The sequence below is a fragment of the Sciurus carolinensis genome, chromosome 5 (genome assembly GCF_902686445.1).
Source record: "Sciurus carolinensis chromosome 5, mSciCar1.2, whole genome shotgun sequence".
Lineage (NCBI taxonomy): Eukaryota > Metazoa > Chordata > Mammalia > Rodentia > Sciuridae > Sciurus > Sciurus carolinensis.
The window spans coordinates 119,113,382-119,133,986 of NC_062217.1; the positions used below are offsets into that span (position 1 = coordinate 119,113,382).

The window sequence follows — 20,605 nt, forward strand, 5'->3', positions numbered from 1 at the left end:
CATACATTTTACTATATTTGTAATACACACACAGTCACGTAATTTCTAGGTGGCCATACATTATAGTGTACTTGAGATAGTCCTGACCTCTATGTCTTTTGTAGATCAATTAAGACCTGTTAATTATTTTAGTGAAATATTCTCAGTGTTCAAATTATATTCTTCCTAATAATTTACAATGGTAAATTAAATAGTCCAGAAGGTCAAATACAATAACTATAGTTGTTAACACAGGATAATGTCTCAATGTTCAAGGACTGTAAAAATGTTTTTCTATATTCGTTATTAACTGATATAGTGGATAAAGTATTGTTTCTCCCAGGATTCTTTTCCAAGGTATTCCCTGTGTAGCTAGAAATATTAGCTGTTGATGACTCACATCTCAGTCCCTAACTGGGAACTGCACTCAGTTGCAGGGCAGTGTCTCATCCAAGGTTACATGGGTTCTAGAGGTAACCCACAGCCAGTGATTGACAGTTTCTAGAACACAAAGGCTCCATTCCCCTGTCTTAGTTTCAGATGATAAGACTACAGAGACATGTATTGTAAGTTGGTTTCTCTATCAATCCTGCCTACCTCACCTTTTTACACATGTATCTCCTGAGGGAACGTCCCCATAAACCTTCCTCATGCTAACCTTTATTTCAGAACAGGTTTCTAAGGTATGTGGTAATCTACGACAAGAATGTTTTCCTCATTCTAATATCAGTTGCTAGCTAGGAAATATGTAAGGTTCTGGACCCTTAAATTTTGTCAGAAAACTCTTGTACAAAGATTCCTGAGTCCTACTTTATCCTTCATTTCTACCACTCAATCCAATTCTTTTTTTTTATGTAAGGAAGAACTTTATGTTACATAAAGTCTAACGTTAAAAAAAAAGAAAGAAAGAAAAAATCAAACCATAGCAAGAAGAAGTGCCTGAATAATGTTTAGGTTCTCTGACCTAAAAGATGTATGTAACCTTCCAGGACTTTCACCTATGTATTACTCTCTGTATGGCATTTAAGTCTTGGTACTTTAGGATCTCCCCATGATTTTCTAATTCTTTTGATTTTACAAAAATTACCTTATTCTCCTGTGCTCTAGCTCTATCTAGATAGTATCCTATCTCTTTAAAATATAGTTTAAAATAAATTTTATACACACACACACATATATGTATATATATATATATATATATATATATATATGTATATATATATATATATATATATTTTTTTTTTCCCTGTTCTATGGACCACACCATAATTCCTCCTATGGTGCCTCACACATGTCCAGGACCTCACAAATGCCAGGCAAGCACTCTACAACTGAGCTACATCTCCAGTCCTTAGATACACTTATTCAATTACTAATTATGTATCATGCATTTCTATAGGGTCCTCCCTACTAACTTTGATTTTGAAGATAATTGAAACATTCAAGGAAAAGAAGAAATTTATGAAAATAGTCCATTACCTTAAGAGAAGACTCTAGATTCCTCCTTCTCCCCAGTGAGGACTCACAAGCCTCTTAAATCTCAAAGTGGAGATTCCACAACAGATTTCATGACCCAAAACAGCCTGTCAAGAGAGACTTGAGGGGCTGGGTTGTGGCTCAGTGGTAGAGCACTTGCCTAGCATGCATGAGGCACTGGGTTCGATTCTCAGCACTACGCATAAATAAATGAATAAAATAAAGGTCTATCAACATCTACAGGAATATGTGTTTTTTAAAAAAGAGAGGTTCGAGGTCATTATTTAATAGGTACTTAAGGAATTTGAAGTCTTTAGGTAATAGGCACTTAAGTTCCTAATTTAAAGAAGCTTAAGGAAAAGAATAAGACTAGATCCTAAAACAGTTCAGAAAAATAATAGTTAAAACAATGTTATCTTATTTCCAGGATAATTCATATACTTAAATATCTAGCCAATATGTAGTCCTTAATTTATAAAAGAAGACAAGGAAAATGAAATCCATTTTACCAGACCCCCTATTATTTATTATTTCTCTCAACTCCCTGAATACTGAATTGTCAGTTCCCATACTGCAGTTTCAATACCTAAACTAACCCTTTCATTTTGACAGTTCTTTTATATCTTCTTGGACTTTGACCTCATGCTCTAATGTGAGCTTGACTGATATCTCTAATTTTGGCAGATTTACTACGTACAGACCTAAACAGGATACTTTTCATAAGTTAGCTGAGGTATAAAATCCAGATATCTACAAACTGAAAAACATGGCTTTGAACATAATCAACCACTCTGCCACTGTGGCATAATGGACAAAGTTAAAAATATAAAAATACAGAGCATCTAAAATGGCATAACTGAGCTGATAACAACAATTCTAATATGTGGGACCATGTAAAATAGGGGAAAAAAAGGAAAGAAAGGGAAATAAGTTGGAACGGTCTTTAAAATTTCATAATTTTAGTTCTAATCTGTCTCTAGTATACAAAGAGTCATTGCATATGGATACTTCTAACTGCTTCACCTTATAATCAGAAGAAAGTAACAAAAGCTGAATTATTTTCCAAAAGGATTTTCAGGAGCAGGGTAGCAGTTCTGTATAAAGAATAATTTCATAACACCTCTTTGTAGAATTTATTGAAAATCCAGAACCCCAAGATAGGAAATGCATAAAACTCAAGACACACAAATGAAATAGGTTTCTGAATAGCAAAAAACAGTCCATTTGATTATTTACTAAGATAAGTATGTAAAGAAAACCAACAATGCACTTTACATAAGACTGTAAAAGAAGAAAATACTTGGGACATGAGAGGTGAAGAAACGTAAATCAGTCCCTGAGTGATGCTCAGGCCTCACTTGTTTATTCTAGCAGCCCTTCTCTCTCAATGCTCTAATATCCCCCCATAGTAAAGTTATCATCTGAGTGTTAACTTCACCATCTATATATATATCACCTGAAGATCCTGTTCAGCAACACGTTCAACACTGAACAACATCAATATGATTTCAACCCACAACCAGCAAAATACCTATGTCTGCCAATACTGTAAAACTCAAACATGATAGCTGCCCACCTCCAATTCTATTTTCACCAAATATAGAGAAAACACTATGTTAAAATAATTGATTTCCCTAAGACTCTTCCTTCTTTGGAGGACCTCTTTGCTCTGCTCCATCTACTGAAAAATTATTTAATTGTGCTGTATATCAAAACAAAGATGAACTAAACCTAACCAATTATGAAAGTATAACAAAATCAGCAAAAATATTCTAGAAATACATAACCCCCAAGTTTTTAAAAGACAAAAGCTACATTTTATCTGATTCTAAAGTTTTTCTGGAGTGTATTTTTTAATGAATAAAAATCTTATTTTGGAATATGGCCAGATGTGGATTCACATACAGGGACTGTGATGAAAAAAAACATGTTTCTGAATATTCACATAGATTTTTAGAAGATAGGTACTTTGCAAAATAAGACCTTTTAAAACAGGCAGTCTGTCACATAAATTTCGGAGATACTCAAAACTCATTTCAATTAATGTCAAAGAGGCTGTTTCTCCATTGCATGGCATATACAATATGCAATCATTTCATTCATTCCTTTGTTTAAAAATATAGTTCAGCTTTTTCTAAATGCCAGGCATTGTGCTTTAGGCTTGGAATTAAACAGTAAACAAAACAGACATATGATTTGTCTGCAAAGAGTTTGAAGTATATGAAGTATACTGACTACAATGGATTCAGAATCTAAGAATTGAAAATGTTTCCACAGAAGGGACTCCAGAAAACTGATATGGTAAGCCCCCAATGTCCACTTCTGAATTCCCAGAACCTCTGAATATTACTTTCTTCACAAAAGAGACTTTACAGATGTAATTAAGTTTGAAGGTCTCCAATGTAGGTAGACCCCATCTAATCATCTAACCAGACAACCTTTTCCAGGTATGGTCAGAGAAAGATGTCCTGGAAAGAAGAGTCAGAAAAATGCCACATTGCTGACTTTGAAGATGGATGGAAGAGGGCCATGAGAATAGGATTTAGAAGCTGGAAAAGGCAAGAAAATGTATTCTTCCATAGAGACTCTAGAAAACAATGCAGACCTCAAACACTTTTTTAACCCAGACTTCTGACCTGCAGAACTATAAGATCATTTGTATGGGTTAAGACACTAAGTTTGTGGTAATTTGTTACAATTGCAAAAGAAATTTTGCATTTACCTACCTCATTCTATAATTATGCATTTATCTATTATTAATTTATTCCTAATGTGACAAACCATCAAACTTAGTTAACATAGAGATTAAGTTAAAAAAAAATACAGCGCTTAGCTGATCTGTTTAAGGAAGTAAAATTATTTAGACTCAAACTAGTCATGTGGTCATGTGGACTGAGCCTGAAACAAATATAAACTGCATTCACATCCCACTGTCAACCTGTTCCAAATTCAACAGACATAAAATCTGAAATCAAGCCCTGAAGTCACATTCACCTAAGGGATCCACAGATTTCTATGAAGATTAATCATACTTTAGGTTTTGTCTTTATTTTTACTGTCTTTATTTTACCCAAATTATCTTTAAGCATTTACTCTATCAATGTAGCTCAATTACAAAAGCTACTGATATGAAAAGCAAATGTGGTCTACCAAAGGAGACTCAGTATTCCTTAAACTAGGATGTTGCTCGTACTTGGGTTCGACGTATGCCAGCTTTAGAAGGTTGCAACTGTGCACAGAGCCCCATGCATTGAAGGATGTCCCAGGCTTCAATTTCAATGTTCTGTTCTCAGTCTTGAGATTCTTAATTTCACCTTTGAATTTGTGTATTCCAATGGGATAAGAAGCACCTGAACAGGATCACATTCGGTCCTGCCTCCAGGTAACTTCCTAAGACAGATTCTCAAACACCTTTGCGCGGCAATTACCGCCACTGTTCTCTCCTGGGTGAGGCCTTGGCTAACCTCAGAGTGGATCCAGGGTCATGGGGCAGGACCACAAAGGCCTGTGACAGTCTGTCTTCGCCCCATAATTAACCCTATCCTCTAGGAGACCTAACGTTAAATGGCAAATAAAAACAACATTTTACAGGTCAAGAGAAACTGTGGTAGAAAGGAAAAGTTCTTTTTCTCTCTCTCCTTTTTTTTAAATACGAATGCTCTCATTTTCATCTCATTTCAAGGCCCCACAAATTATGTAGCAATCCCTACTAATGTGGGTAAGTGTGCACACGTGTGTTTTGGTTTGTATCTGTAAAGTACAAAATAACTACATTTTAGATAAAGTGAATTTATCTACAATTTATAATTTATAAAGTAAATACACATGTAATTTTATTTTTCTATAAAGATGAGAATAATAATTTTAATGCTTTACAGATTAGGCATTCCAGTACGGTATTATCTTTCTTTAGACTGTTGACTTACCTTGAAAAATATTTAACCAAGAATATTTTGTATGTGAAAATGGGAATAGTCTAACTTCAGACATTCTAGCAGGACATGACATTACTAATACATGCTTCTTATTAATAAAATCTGCTTTAAAACTCTGATTTCTTGACAGGCAAGAGATATTTGGTCAGAAGCCAAAGTCATCAAATATTAAAAATATGAAGATGCATCAAATGTGTTAAAGTGTCCTCAAAACTCATTAACTAATTTTAGCACATTTCAATTATTTATATAAAATACTTATACTGAACAATTCCAAATCTTTAATTTCATAACCAAAAAGTCATATGCTTTGTGACTAATAATTCTCAAAACATACCTTCATGAACCTTGAATTATTCCACTTACAAGAAAGCATATAAACAAATTATTCCTAATATAACTTTATGGTTCTGTTTTTAAAAGGTTTTATGATTAATATATAGTAGTTCCCCCTTATCTGCTGGGAATACATTCCAAGACCCACAGTGAATATCTATAAATATAGTACTGCAAATTGTATGTACTGTATCTCCTCTACATACATACCTGAAAAGTGTAATTTTTGAATTAGGCATAGTATGAGATTAACTAATAATTAATAATAAAACCACCATAAAATATACTATAATTAAAGTTATTAATTACATGTATCAATTAGTTTTGGAATTTTTCATTTAATGTTTTCAGACCACAATTGACCACAAGCAAGTGAAACTGCAGAAAGAGAAACCATGACTAAGGGAAGATAACTGTACAGCTAACACTAGCTTCAAGATTTCTTGTTCATTTTACAAATAGCACTGACATTTAATGGAAACAACAATTACAGACATTCCACAGATGGAGATACCTACATATAAAAGGAAACTAAAAGGATCTTGAAACAAATATTTTCCCTAAATTTAGGCAGTAATATTTTTGAGCATATGAAACTAAAAAAAGCCCTCCAAACTGAATGGGCTCTTTACACCTTCAAATATGGGTCATGATCAGTGCTCACTGCAACATTGACTTTTATCCAATACTATCTAAATTCTACATGCCATTTTGTTATCCACCCACTTAATCCTGAGCAACCTGTCACTTTCTTTATCTTCTTTTTTTTTAGAATTTTTTTAGTCATTGATGGACCTTTATTTTATTAATCTATTTATGTGTGGTGCTAAGAATCGAACCCAGTGCCTCACACATGCAAGGCAAGCACTCTATCACTGAGCCACAATCTCAGCCCTCTTTATCTTCTTTTTATCCCCTAAATTAATGTACAGTCTTAGTTTCTCTTCTCTGATCCTGACTCTTGTTCAACTAAAATTTAGACACCTCCACAAAAAAAAAAAAATGATCACATGTAAATACCACTCTGATTCTGATTTCATCTCTAGAAAACTCTCAGGGTCACAGTTCCTTGTGACCAAAAAAACAAAACCTGCTCAGAAAGTCAACCCATGAAAATCATGTACTAATTAGTAATTGATTATCTTTTGAATTCAGAAAGCATCAACATATACTCAAAGTATAGAAGGGAAATGGAGAAAGAGATGGAGGCAGACTAGTCACCTACATTGTTCATGTACTCTGAAAGCAGGTCCTGAAGAGCCTGGCGAATGGCGTTGCATTCTGCAATAATACGCTCCCGGTGGAAATCCCTTGTACACGAAGAGTCTGCCAACAGAGCAGCCCCACTGATAATGGCTTCAAGGCGTTTTTCCAGTGATGGTCTTACTTCCTCCTCAGTCACTGTGAGTGGGTTCAGGACAATTAAAGTCTAAGAGAAGAACACAATTTGAAGGTTAGAACTCTACGGCATTCCATTTTTATGAAAAATATTATTTTGCTTTCACATTTAGAATTCAGATGTAATAATGAAAAGAACTCTATTTTTGCTTGTTTACACATAAGACTAAGCATCAATTATTCTTCAGATGAATGTGATGTGATTATGAGCAATAGTTCTAGTGTCAGACCTGGATTCAATCATGCCTTTCTCACTCATCAAGGTGTCTTGTTCTCTCTGAGCCTCACCTCCATATCTGTAAAACTGGAATATTAATGTTGCTTGCATCATAAAATTGTCAGATGAATGACAAAAATACTTCTTACAATAACTGGCACATATTGACTGTATACAGTCATAACATTTTTAGACTGCACTAACATAGTATTTTCACACATATCATCTCAACTTGATAACACTCTGAGAAGGTGGGCATCAAAAGCATTATTAGCTACACGTTTCAGCTGATGATAAGTAAAGCTGAGGTCACAGAGCAAACAAACTGTGAAGTTCAGACAAGTATTCTGGTCTTATAATACCTAATTCAATATTATTTTCATTATGCCTCACTGTAAGTCATAAACTCTAACTTTACCATTAACATATCAAAGAAAATTCTGAATTTTAACTCTTCATTTAAAAAGTAAAACTCCATCTTCCACTTGATCTATTATAACTTTCAGTTATTTTCAGCTACTGGAAACTGACATGGTATTTTAAGGTTATACAAAGATATATATCTTTAAGTAAGATAAGTCATGATAATCTATAACCTCTGGGGAAAAGTTGAAGGGTAAACTGTTCTAAGGTTCTTTATTAAAATACATCAAGAGAGGAAGCTTTCCCAAGATGAGGTCTAATGTAACTAAAGAAGAGTATAAAATAAAGGTTCTCTGAAGAACTCAATATAAAATGAAATCATATAATAATCTTCATAGTACAAGACTCAGTATGTCTATACACACAATGAAATCATTATAATATTTTCAAAGTATATAATCTTATAAGACCATATACACTGTAGATGTATATTAGAAAAGTACGTGTGTATGTTAATATATGTGTGTGTGTGTGTGTGTGTGTGTGTGTGTGTGTGTGTATAATCATATTGATTGCCATACGTTTCATTGTAATAAATCTATAGGGTCAACTATAGAAAGAGAAAAATCATTACAGAGAGAAAAATGATTTTAAAACAATTTGGGAAAAAAGAGGAGTTAGCACTGTATAATGTTCATATATTATTAAACAAAATGGAAAATATAAACTAGAATTTAGACCTAATATTGGCTAAATTTTATCTATCGATTTATTTATTTATTTATTGGGGATTGAACCCAGTGACACTTTATCACTGAGCTACATCCCTAGCTCTTTTATCTTCCATTTTGAGACACGGCTTCACTAAGTTGCTGAGGATCTCACTAAGTTGCTGAGGCTGGTCTTGAATTTGTAATCCTCCTGCCTCAGCCTCTGGAGTGACTGGGATTACAGGCATGCACCATCATGCCCAGCTTGGCTAAATATTTTTAAAGCATTCAGGATAATTCTTCCTTTCCTGGCTCTGTTTCCTCCCAATTTTTTTTTAACTGCTTAATTTAGTCTCACTTTTTCTCTCTCTTTTATATCAACAAACAAATGAAGAACATGAAAGGAAATTGATTTTTAAAAAGTCAAAATTTAACATTTTTCTCTTTCCAGTGAATATTTTTGTTGAAACTGTTAATCCCAACCATGAACTTGACCATTAATAAAAGTTTCATTAGCCTGAATCTACCTCCTTCATTTAATTTGTCACTTTTGCTCAAACACAGAAGGTGTGATAGGAACTGTTAATATTGTCAATGGATTTGTGGTGATAGAACAAGTTGATCAAATTTCAAATCTGTTCATTTATAACTACTGCAAGGAAAAGAAAATTAGTCATTTTAGATGTTCTGACTATGATTTCCTCTTAGAAAACAGCCTGCATCACAGGATTAAGTTCACTACAGTTCCCGTTCAACAGTGCTATTCTTCAAACTATCCTAGCCTTTGGCTTTTTATCTGCTTAACATTTAAGAGTTCATATTCTTCAAACCCCTCTGAACTCAAACCATTACTCTGACATCTGATACACATATGTAGGCCTCTCAATTCTGCCTAAAACTGTTGTTTTAACTATTCATATCCTAGAAAAGTTTTAACTATCCTGTTGTCAGATCAGGAAAAATAAATTTTTAAATAACTTCAATGTTCTATGAAATACCTTTGGAATTGTTTAAAACCAAATGAAATAAATTATCTCTTCTGATCTAGAACAGCTATATTCTACAACAGTCTTTCATTATGTTTTCACAGCATTTATTTCATGAAAGATAAATAGGATGCTATACTTTTAGGATTCCACTTGGTTAAACACAATAAAAATTTTTCTTTTCAAGATTCTTCCCAATATGCACATACTCCCTAATACTTGCTGACAGAATATTATTTCTTCAAAGAAGTGAATTCTAACTACATCTTACTCTATTAGATTGCTGTATTTTACAAGGCAGTATAGCTTAAGGATTAAGAGCCTAGGTCCCAGGAGCAGGTACCCTAAGCTTGATTCTTGTCCCATTAACTATGAATAAATTTATCCTCAGAATTGAACACTATCTTACCCAAGATCACTCAGCTAGTAAGTAGCAGAGGCAAGATTTTATCCAAATCTTATTTCCAGTTCCATACTATAACTATTATGCAATACTGCTTTTATTTTCCTATTAAATCATTAACAACCACCTTGAGAGGGATAGCATCATTAATAATGTAAACATGGAAACAGTGAGGAAAACTAAATTATTTGTCAGTTGTTTTAAAAGTGAAGATTTAGAATACAGATCTAGTTTGGTATAACCCCCAAATCCACATACTTACTCCTACTCTAAGAAAACTGAGATGAGGGCACTTGGGAAACTTCTTACTTCACCTCTATCTCAATATATTTTTCCATCTATTTATTTTTCTCAACTGTCACTAAGAAGTCAGTGTCTGTCTGTCTTCTTTCCTTTTTCTTCTTATTTTCAACCCAAGTCCTCTTTAATTAATCTTTCCTTACATTTCAGTTCTTCTTATGAGCCTATTATATACCAGGTACTATACAAGGAATTGGTAATGAAATGGTGAACATCCCTGCCCTCTTCAGACTATCCCTGCCTTCCTCAGAAGGCTCACATCTAAGAAGAACTGACATATATGTGTGTCTGTGTGTGTGTGTGTGTGCGTGTGTGTATGTTTATAATGTGGAATGTGTGATATAAATAAATAGATTTGGTAGTTTAGTATGAGTATTAGGCATAATTCCAGGCAATTGAGTATAGAATCAAGATGGTTAAAGAAAAATCAGCCATTCAGAGAATTCTTGAAGAGGGATCTGGATTTCCACAGAACATGGAATTGAAAGTTTGTTGGCAAGGAAGTACAGAAAAGGAGAACCACTTTCTGTTGGTGGGAATATAGATTGGTACAGCTATTATGGAAAACTGCACAGAGGTGCCTTAATTTTTTTTTTTTAAATAGAACTGTCATATGATTCAGCAATCTGAATACTGGGTATTTACACAAAGAAAAGGAAATCAGTATGCCAATCAGTTGTCTACAGTCCCATGATTATTGAAGCATTAGTCACAATAGTCAAGATATCAAGTCACCTTAACGTCTTAAGTTTCTTTATCCATCCGGATTCATAGAAACAGAGAATGTGGTATGTATACATAATGAAGAGCTATTAGTTCTTTAAAAAAAGAAAGAAATCATGTCTGTCATTTGTGACAAAATTATGAGCCTGAAAGATACTATATTAAATGAAAGAAGCCAAGTACAGAAATATAAACACGATGTGATCTCACTTATGTGTAGAATCTAAAGTTTAACTCATAAAAGCAAAGAGCAGAGTAGCAGGTGCCATGGGTTAGGTGACTGAGGATACTGGTCAAAGGATTCAAAATTTCAGTTCAATAGGAGGGATAAGTTCAAGAACTCTATTGTACAACATGATGACTATAGTTAATAACAATGTACTGCATACCTGAAAATTGCTAAGAGCATTAATTTTATGTATTCACACTACAAAAAAAATAGTGAGGTAATGCATATGCTGATTTTTGTGAACATTTCAAAGCATTATGTTCTACACCAAAAATATAATAAAGTTTTTTTTTAAAAAGTTTGGAGATAATCTTATCCTAGATCTTATTTTATAAAGTCTACCTTGAACAGACAACAGGATTATAATTATGTGGGACTTAGAGCTAGAAGAAAAGAGACTAACACTTGAAAATAAATCAAAAAGGAATGGAATTCTACCTCTAAGTTGAAGAAAACTATGTCAAAGCTAGAGAAAGGTGTGAAATCAGAAGAATATTTATCTACTGGAGAGGTGTATGGTAAAATCAGACACTATGAAAGAATTATTAAAATTAAATATAAAAGCAATGACACACTCAAAGTTATTTTGAAATATAAAAGGTGTATACCACCTACAGATTGGGAGTGTGATAACCAACCCCAATAGTAATATAGGGAATGACTTAAAATATATTAAATATTTTATTAAAGAAGTTGGTAGTTCAGGCATAGCTGATCATACTGCTTTTAGTTGCTGCCTGAAGACGATCTTTCAGAAAAGAACTTATAAGTAAGGTTATTTTAGTCAATATGAGTTACGGTAAAAGGAAAGGATTTTAGAAACACAATTAACTGCTAACTTTTGAAAAGATGGAGTTCATGGCTCTATATGTATTTGGCAGTGAACAATATGAAGTTACTCTATATATAATTACTTAAAAAGATTGTCAGAATATATTATAGAATAAAAATCGAGTGGCAGGATGACATATATAGAGTGACATCATGTATGCTTAGTAAAAACAAGTATACAACAATATTCTAGGTTTTTTTTTTTCTCTGAGCATGTATATGTTTGTAAGCACTTAGGAAAAAGTCTAAAGAAAACAAACCAATGCCATAGCAATTGTATTTTGGGGAGGAGAATAAGAAAAGAACCCAAATTGGAGTGGTGGTCAAAGTTTTAATTTTATTTAATGACTTAACTTCATATTATTTATGAAAGCACAAACTAATTAAAACTTTAAATTATTAAATTATCAAAAAGAAAACAATAATTATGAATTAAAAATTTATTTTTTAGATTCTAGCTAGTAATCAACTAATTATTTTGGAATCATAATAGAAAAAATGTTTCATTGTTTACTGGAATGAATGTGATATTGTTTTTAGATTACCTACTTAAAAGGATTTTAATTTTGTTGATTTAACTATTATAGATACATTTGGTTATTGTCTACTTTAAAAAATTGAAGATATTAGAAGAATGAAAAAATGAGATAAAGTCTGGGAGAAAATATCTGCAAAAGATATATCTGATAAAGGATTATAAAATATGTACAGAATTCTTAAAACTCAACTATAAACCGATAGCCTTATTTTTTTAAATAGTGGACCAAAAACCTTAATGGTAGATTAGATAGATAGATAGATAGATAGATAGATAGATAGATAGATAGACAGATAGATAGACAAATAGAGAGACAGATAGATGACTTGAAAAGATGTTCCACACATTATAATCAGAGAGATGCAAATTGAAATTGCAATGATATACCACTGTACACTAATAAGAAGAGGCAAATAGTCCAGGACACTGAAAATACCACATGATGGGAAAAATTTGTAGTAACAGAAATTCTCATTCATTGCTAGTGGGAATGCAATATATTAAAACAATTTTGGAAGACAGTTTGGTAATTTCTTACAAAATAAAACATACTCTCGTTATTCTCACCAGTTCTAGTTGACATAATGCTAGAATTTCTACCCAGATAAATTAAGCAAGAAAAAAAAGTAAAAGTCATCCAAAGTGGAAAAAGTAATTGTCTCTGTTTGCAGATGGCACGTTCTTATATATTGAAAATCTTGAGAATTCTACCAAAAAAAACCCTATTACAATTAATAAATATATTCATTAAAGTTGAAGGGCACTAAATTAATCTTCAAAAATCAGTTGTATTGCTATACATGAACAACAAACTACTGGAAAAGGAAATAAACAAAAAAGTAATATATAATAGTATAAAAACAAAATATTTAATAAAAACAAAAAATTAAACCAAGGAGTTGAAAGATCTCTATTCTAAAAATTGTGAAACATTGATGAAACAAATGGAAGAAGACACAAATAAATGGAAAGATATTCCATGTGCATGGATTGAAAGAATTAATTTTGCTAAAATGTCCATGCTACCTAAAGTGATTATACTGTCAATGAAATCTCTGTCTAAATTCAAATGGCATTCTTCAAAGAAATAGAGAAAACAAAAAACAATCCTAAGATTCATATGGAATAGCCAAAGACTAAGATTGCTAATTCAATATTGAACAAGAACAAAATTGAAAGCATTATAAATCCTGATTTCAAAGTATATTACAAAGCCTAGTAATCCAAACAGTATGGTTCTGGCATAAAAACAGACACATACATATGCAATAAAATTGAGAATCCAGAAATAAATTTGCACATCCATAGTCAACTAATATTTGACAAAAGAACCAAGAATATGCAGTGGAGAAAGGAAAAGACAGTCTCTTCAATAAACGGTGTTGGAAAAATTAGATAGCTTCATGCAAAAGAATGAAACTGGACCCTCATGTGGCTCAAAAAAGTTAACTTAAAATGGATTGAAGACACAAATGTAAGACCTGAAATTATAAAATTCCCAAGGCAAATGCTTTTTGACACTGATCTTGGTGATGATTTTTTTAGAGATGACATCAAAAGGACAAACAACAAAAGGATAAATAAATAAATGGGACTACATCAAACTAAAAAACTTTTGTACAGCAAAGGAAAAAGCAACAAAATGAAAAGGTAATCTATAAAATTAGAGAAAATATTTGCAAGTCATATATCAGATAAAAGGTTAATGTTTAAAATATACAAAAATTCACACAACTCAATAACAAATAAAAATAATCCAATTAAAATTGGACACAGGACCTGAATAGACTTTTTTAATTTGAATAGACATTTTTTTTAAATGGAAGACATACAAATGACCAGTAGTATGATATAAGGTGTTAAGGATCACTAATCATTAGAAATGCAATCAAAATTCTGAGATATCACTCCACACCTGTTAGGGTGGATATTACCAAAAAGTCAAGATACACCATCTGTTGATGACAATGAGAAAAGAAGAGAACCCTTGTATACTGTTGGTGGGAATGTAAATTTGTACAACTGTTATAAAAAAATATGGTTCCTCAAAATAGTTAAAATCAAAACTATACATGATCCAACAATCCCACTTCTGAGAATTTAAACAAAGAGAACTAAATCAGCAATTCAAAGAGACATCTGCACTCTCATGTTCATTGCAGTATTATTCATAGTATCCAAGACATGACTTTACCTGTATCTACCAATGAATGATTGGCTAAAGAAATCATAGACACACAAGCTCCTCTGAATATCATTCAGCTATTTAAAAAAAAAAACCTGCTATTTGTGACTACACGATGAACCTGGAAGATACTGTTACATGAAATAAGTTAGACACAGAAAAACAAATATAGTATGATCTCACTTATATGTGGAATCTAAAAAGTCAAACCCACTGAAATAGAGAATACAATGGTAGGTTCCAAGGGCTGTAGGCAAGATGTTGATCAAAGGGTACAAATTTTGAGTTATAAGATGACCAAATCCTGGTAATCTAATGTAGAGCATGGATAGTGATAAATATGTTAATTTTATTGTGATAAAACATATATATATATATATATATATATGGCAAATTATAGCATTGTGCACCTTGAAAATATGCATTCCTTATTTACTAAATATTTTTTAATTTAAAAATTGGACATGCTCTTAAAATCCAGGAATGCATACCCTTTGTATTTGACTAAGGAGTTTAAAATTTAGGTCCACAGAAAAACCTGCATGTTTATAGCAGCTTCATTCATAACTGCCAGAACTTGGAAGCAACCAAGATGTCCTTCAACAGATGAATAGATAAACTGTGGTACATGAATATTATTTGACAATAAGAAGTAAGCTGGGCTGGGGAGCTAGCTCAGTCAGTAGAGTGCTTGCCAAGGCCCTGGGTTCGATCCACAGCACCACAAAAAAAAAAAGAATTAAGCTATCAAGACACAAAAAGACATGGAGTAAACTTAAATACATATTAGTTACTAAGTTAAAGAGGGCAATTAGAAAATACTATATCCTGTATGATTACAACTATATGACATTCATAAAAGAAGAAAAAAACGATAGAGATGGTATAAAAGTCAGTGGTTGTCAGGGGGTAGGGAGGGGAAATGAAATGAATGAGTGGAGAATCAAGAATTCTAGGACAGTAAAAATACTCAGAATGGTAATATAATGATGGATGTCTACCATTATACATTTTTTCAAACCCATATATGTATAATACCAAGAATGAACCTTGATGCAACCTATGAACTTCCAAGGTAAAATCTATATATGTAGGTTCATCAACTGTAATAACTTTAACACTCTGGTGGAAGATGTTGATAATGGGGAGACCATTTATGTGCAGGAGCAGGGGATATACAGGATATCTCTGGACCTGCCTCTCAATTTTGATATGAATCTAAAACTTCTCTACAAAAATAAATAAATAAATAAATAAATAAATAAAAAGTCTTGGTAATGGTAAGAAAACAGAGACATATGACGTGAAAGTACCAGGATTATCTTTTAGTGGAGTTTTTGAGTCAGGAAAAAAAAAAAAAAATGAATGTGAATCTTGGCCCTCTGCTTACATTGGGAAAGTGGTTCAGATTTCCTAAGCTTTTATTTCATCCCTTGTAAAATGGGGAAAGAAACAAATATCTACCACATAGGACTTTAATTAATGCAACTTTATAATATTGGGAGGGATAGGCTCCACCTCAGTAGTTTCTTTGCTAGTTCTACTTTTGCCTTTAAAGATACTACCATATGTCTCTGATAAATATAGCCACAGACTACCATGAAGGAAGTAACACATCCCAAAGAGAACTCTTGAATATACCACACAGATATGAATCAGGTAGTCATTCATTCCACAAATATTTATTAATCATTCAATATTTTTCAGGTTCTGAACAAGGTTTTGTCCATATCTTACCAGGACATGTAGAAGTTATAAAAACAAACAAGCTAAAACATAAAATCAATATAGCTGGGAAAGTTTTCTGAATTTTAATAAACATAATATAATAAACCCCATTCATCATTCACACACTCTATATTCTGTGATAGGATTGATCCGATTTACATTCAAAGCATTAAAAATCTTACACCTATTCTCCAAAGTGAAATTGCCTATCAAAATAGATGCAGCTATGATTATAATCAAGTACCAACATTCTTCACAAAAACACATGCTATGCTTCAAGTTGGAAGCAACAGAAATAATAACCATATAGCATAAATAATGTTTCACAAGCAACTGCATTATCAATCTTCAGAGTGAGTGATAAAAATGGAACAAAATTTCTGATGTGATTACCAACAGAAAATGCTACTGAGAAAACAAAGGCTCTTCTTTGTCTAGTATATTCCTTATTTTAATGTATTTCCACTCAATCTAAAGAATGGAAGCTTTAGATACAAAAATGTAAAAGAAAATAAAAAGCAAGCAATAAAGTATAAATTAGCAAGACTATCAACAAAAATTATTTATAGTACTTTGGTAAATTAGTATAATTTAGATACACAAATTTAACTACATATTTAACTATAGTAATTCAAAGTGTACATGACTTGCATTTGGTTGTGTATTAATTAGTGTGACAGAAAAAAATAAAACATTTTAGAGAGATACTTAATATATTCTTATAAAGTAAATTAAGTTCATATTCCCTTAAATTTTTTTTCTCTAAATGATGTGAGAAGATCTCTCAATTAGTTCAAAGAGTACCGTGATGATGGTTACAGATGGTTACACCAGAACAGTGATAAAAATTTCAGAAATGTAATTCATTTTTCCTAAGGTAATCCTCTTCACAGCATCCCTCTATCAGATTTCAGCAACCCAGTCAATGTACAGCACCACATCATGAATTCTTTCTGGTTTTGTCTGATATAGCAATAATCAAATGAACTTTCGAGAATTCTTCTATTTTGAAAACTTGTGTATAAAATGATCATAATAAAAGCACTTCATAGAAACTGTTGATTTAGTTGTGATATTGAATATGATATTGAAAGGATTTTACCATATATTATTACCATAATATTGCAGACTGAAGCAGTATATTTTAATGAAGGAGTAAGTCAAGCCTTTGTGACTGATTGTCTCTTCAGAAATATGTGACTTGCATATTTGGTTTAGCTCCACACACAGTCTATTTTTAAAACATATATTTTAAAAACCTTAAAAATACAAAAGCAATGGGGATTGCTTATTTTGTTTTGCAATGAAGAAGGAAAGTATAAATGACTTGTATTTGCAAAAATATTTTCATTAAAAATACAGCATATGCCCCAATATTTTAAACAGTGCTAATTTTTGTCTTAGTAATATCATGTGTGCCCTACTTTCTCTGTCCATGAGTTTTAGAGAGTATAGGCCTAACTGAATATAATTCTGCAAAATTTAAACAAATGTTTGAATAGTTCCTGCCATTTCCAAGATTTATACCAGTTGTTATGCCTGTGGAGTTCTCCCAGAAAACACCTCATCAACAATGAAAGCAAAGGCACACAGGGGGCAAATGGAAAAAATAAATAATCTCATTTGTGCTTTACTTCTATTTGACTTTACCTTCCACTTCTGTCTATAATTATGTCCTTTGGGAGAAATAGCAGGTTAAGTATAAGACTGGATTCATGGGGGAATTGTGCATAGTACAGCACAGGAGACAGAGAGAGAAAGAAAGAGAGAGAGACCCCAATGTGGAATCGTCATATCAAATAACTGTAAAACTCCCAAAGTCATGTCTCCCTAGAATCCCTTGAACAATGATGAATGTGAACAAGCCTAGCAGGAGGCGATAATTTCTCAATAAAGGCATAAAGGCATCCCTCAGATGTACTTAATGTGTTCCCTAACATTTTCCTCCTATTCTATAGAGCACCGCTGTTTAAAGAGTGTGGATATTCTAAATAACTTGAAATTGCAACCAAGTTCTTGGTATGAAAAAGTTTAAAAATATGCTCCTTTGCTACAATTGAAAACAGAATTAAATATAAATTAACTTAAATGCTTCTAGTGAACTGTGGCTAAAGAATAAAATTGCTCTTGTTATTGTGTATGAAAACCTATATTGGGATGTATTATTCTACAAGTGCCACAAAAATAATCATTTTATATTGTACATAAACTTAGATTGTCTTGGTTAGACATTAGGATAAAACTGTATTGACTCCAAATATACTCTAGAGTGCTGTCCAAAAGAAATTTATGTAATGAGGAAAGTTTTCTATATCTAACATGATGAAGACAATAACTATGAAACACTTAAAATGTGACTAGAGTAACTGTGAAAATGAATTTTTAGTTTTTAAAATTAAGATCCATTTAATTTTAAATTCAAATACCCATATGTAACTAGTGGCTATTGTCTTATGCAGTTCTTAAATTTGCTTTTTATTTTATTTTTCATAATATGAGATGCTTTTGTTGTAATATCTCCTTGTCTAAGTTTCACTAGGCAAAAGGAAGTGATGACTCCCATGTTGCAAATGGAGCAGTTAGTACTCTGTATGGTCATATGTTACTTAGAAAATGTCTCCTTCAGCACAGCACAACTGCTGGTGCCTCTGTCTTTATCTAGAGAGGTTGACTGATTATTGGTTAAATATATTCTTTCCCTAAAATAGTGGGTGTCCCTGGAGAAAGCACCAATGGAACATAGAATTTTAAGCTATTGTCAGTCATAAAGTCTTACTTTACCAGGTCCTTTCCCAGTTAACTAGATGTAAATAAGTTAACACAAAAAGGAAGCAGCTCCAGAGAATATGAGTCACAGTGTGAAAGGGCAGGAGGCAGGTCTTTGATGGCTATAATATAGAGATATTGGGCATCAATGGGAAGAGGAACAGATATCCTGAGAAAAAAGAAATCTGAAAGAAAATATGGAAAATATCAAAGACAACATTCATCTATTTCATAGCTGATTTCATTCAGATCCGTTTTGTATCCTCTTTTGGTTGCTGGTACAATTCCTAATAGGGTGTAGGTATGTGATTAGAAAGTTTAGTACCTGACTCATATACTTTCCAAATTAAGAATGACTTAATTTGAAATCTATAATCAATTAATAAGAAATCCACATATTATTAATTTACTACTGTTCAGATCTTTCTGCTTTACTAGTTTTGTAATGACATATTCAAAAGTTGGTCAGAAAAATGATAAACGAAAATCATTCCTTCTAATGTGCTTTGGTGTTTACAGTCATTGGGAGATTCTACCAAAGGCCCTTACTTTTTCCCTTGGGGCTTTATCAATCTGATCTACATTTTAAATTTTAATTATTAAGGAATAAAAACATGGGAAACGCAAGGAGGTGAAGGAAGAGGAAGAAGAAAAGGGGAAGGAGAGGAGAAGAGAAAGGGTGTTATAGTCTGGATCTGGAAGGCTTGGTCCCCAGCTGATGGTGCTATTGGGATATGGTGGAAACTTTAGGTGACAGGGCTTAGGGGGAGGAACTGGATCACTACGGGGTATGCCTTTGAAGGGTATATTTTGTCATGGCTCACTTGCTCATACTCTATTTCTCTCCTTCTCAGCTGCCATGAGGTAAACTGCTTTCCTCTACCATGATGTACTGATCACCACAAGCCCTGAAACGAAGGAGCCAGCCAACCATGTACCAAAACCTCTGAAAACAAAAGTCAAATAGATATTTTCTCCTTTAAATTGCCTTTCTTGGGCACTTTGTCACAGCAATGAAAAGTTGACTATCAGAGGAAAGGAAGAGAGATACAAAAAAAAAAAAACTAAATAAAGAAAGGGAACAGATGGGGAAGTTGAGGAAGATACAGTAAAAGAGAGGAGGGACAGAGGAAACCAATTTTAAAAGAGGAGAGGAAGTGATAAGGAGGAAAGGAAAGAAACAGTTTGCTAAAAGCTCTTATGTCAGGCACATTGGCAGTAATGAAACAATGGGCTGCTGTGATTAATGATTCAGCAGAACATTTAGGTGATTAGGGAATGATTATAAAGCTACCTAACAATTTACCAAATAAAAATCCAGTTTCCATCATTACATAAGACTTTAAAAGCCTACTGATTTTTATATTTTTATGAACTATAGGTGTCCAACATGTCTTTTACTAAACTTTTATAATATTCTTATAGCTTTGGCAAATGTGATACAGAATAATATTAAAAATAAAATCAACGTTAAAATAATACATAACCAGACTATTTTTCAA

General features: G+C 32.6%; 1 protein-coding gene across 2 annotated transcripts in view; it reads right to left on the minus strand.

The window, feature by feature from the left end:
• The window catches only part of Ctnna3 (catenin alpha 3), a 1,721,400-nt gene that overhangs the window by 1,230,865 nt on the left and 469,930 nt on the right, over positions 1-20,605 (minus strand). For both annotated transcript variants that reach the window (XM_047553944.1, XM_047553945.1), the window contains exon 7: positions 6,952-7,155. In XM_047553944.1, the coding sequence (XP_047409900.1) occupies positions 6,952-7,155 (204 nt within the window). The remainder of the gene's footprint in view (positions 1-6,951; positions 7,156-20,605) is intronic.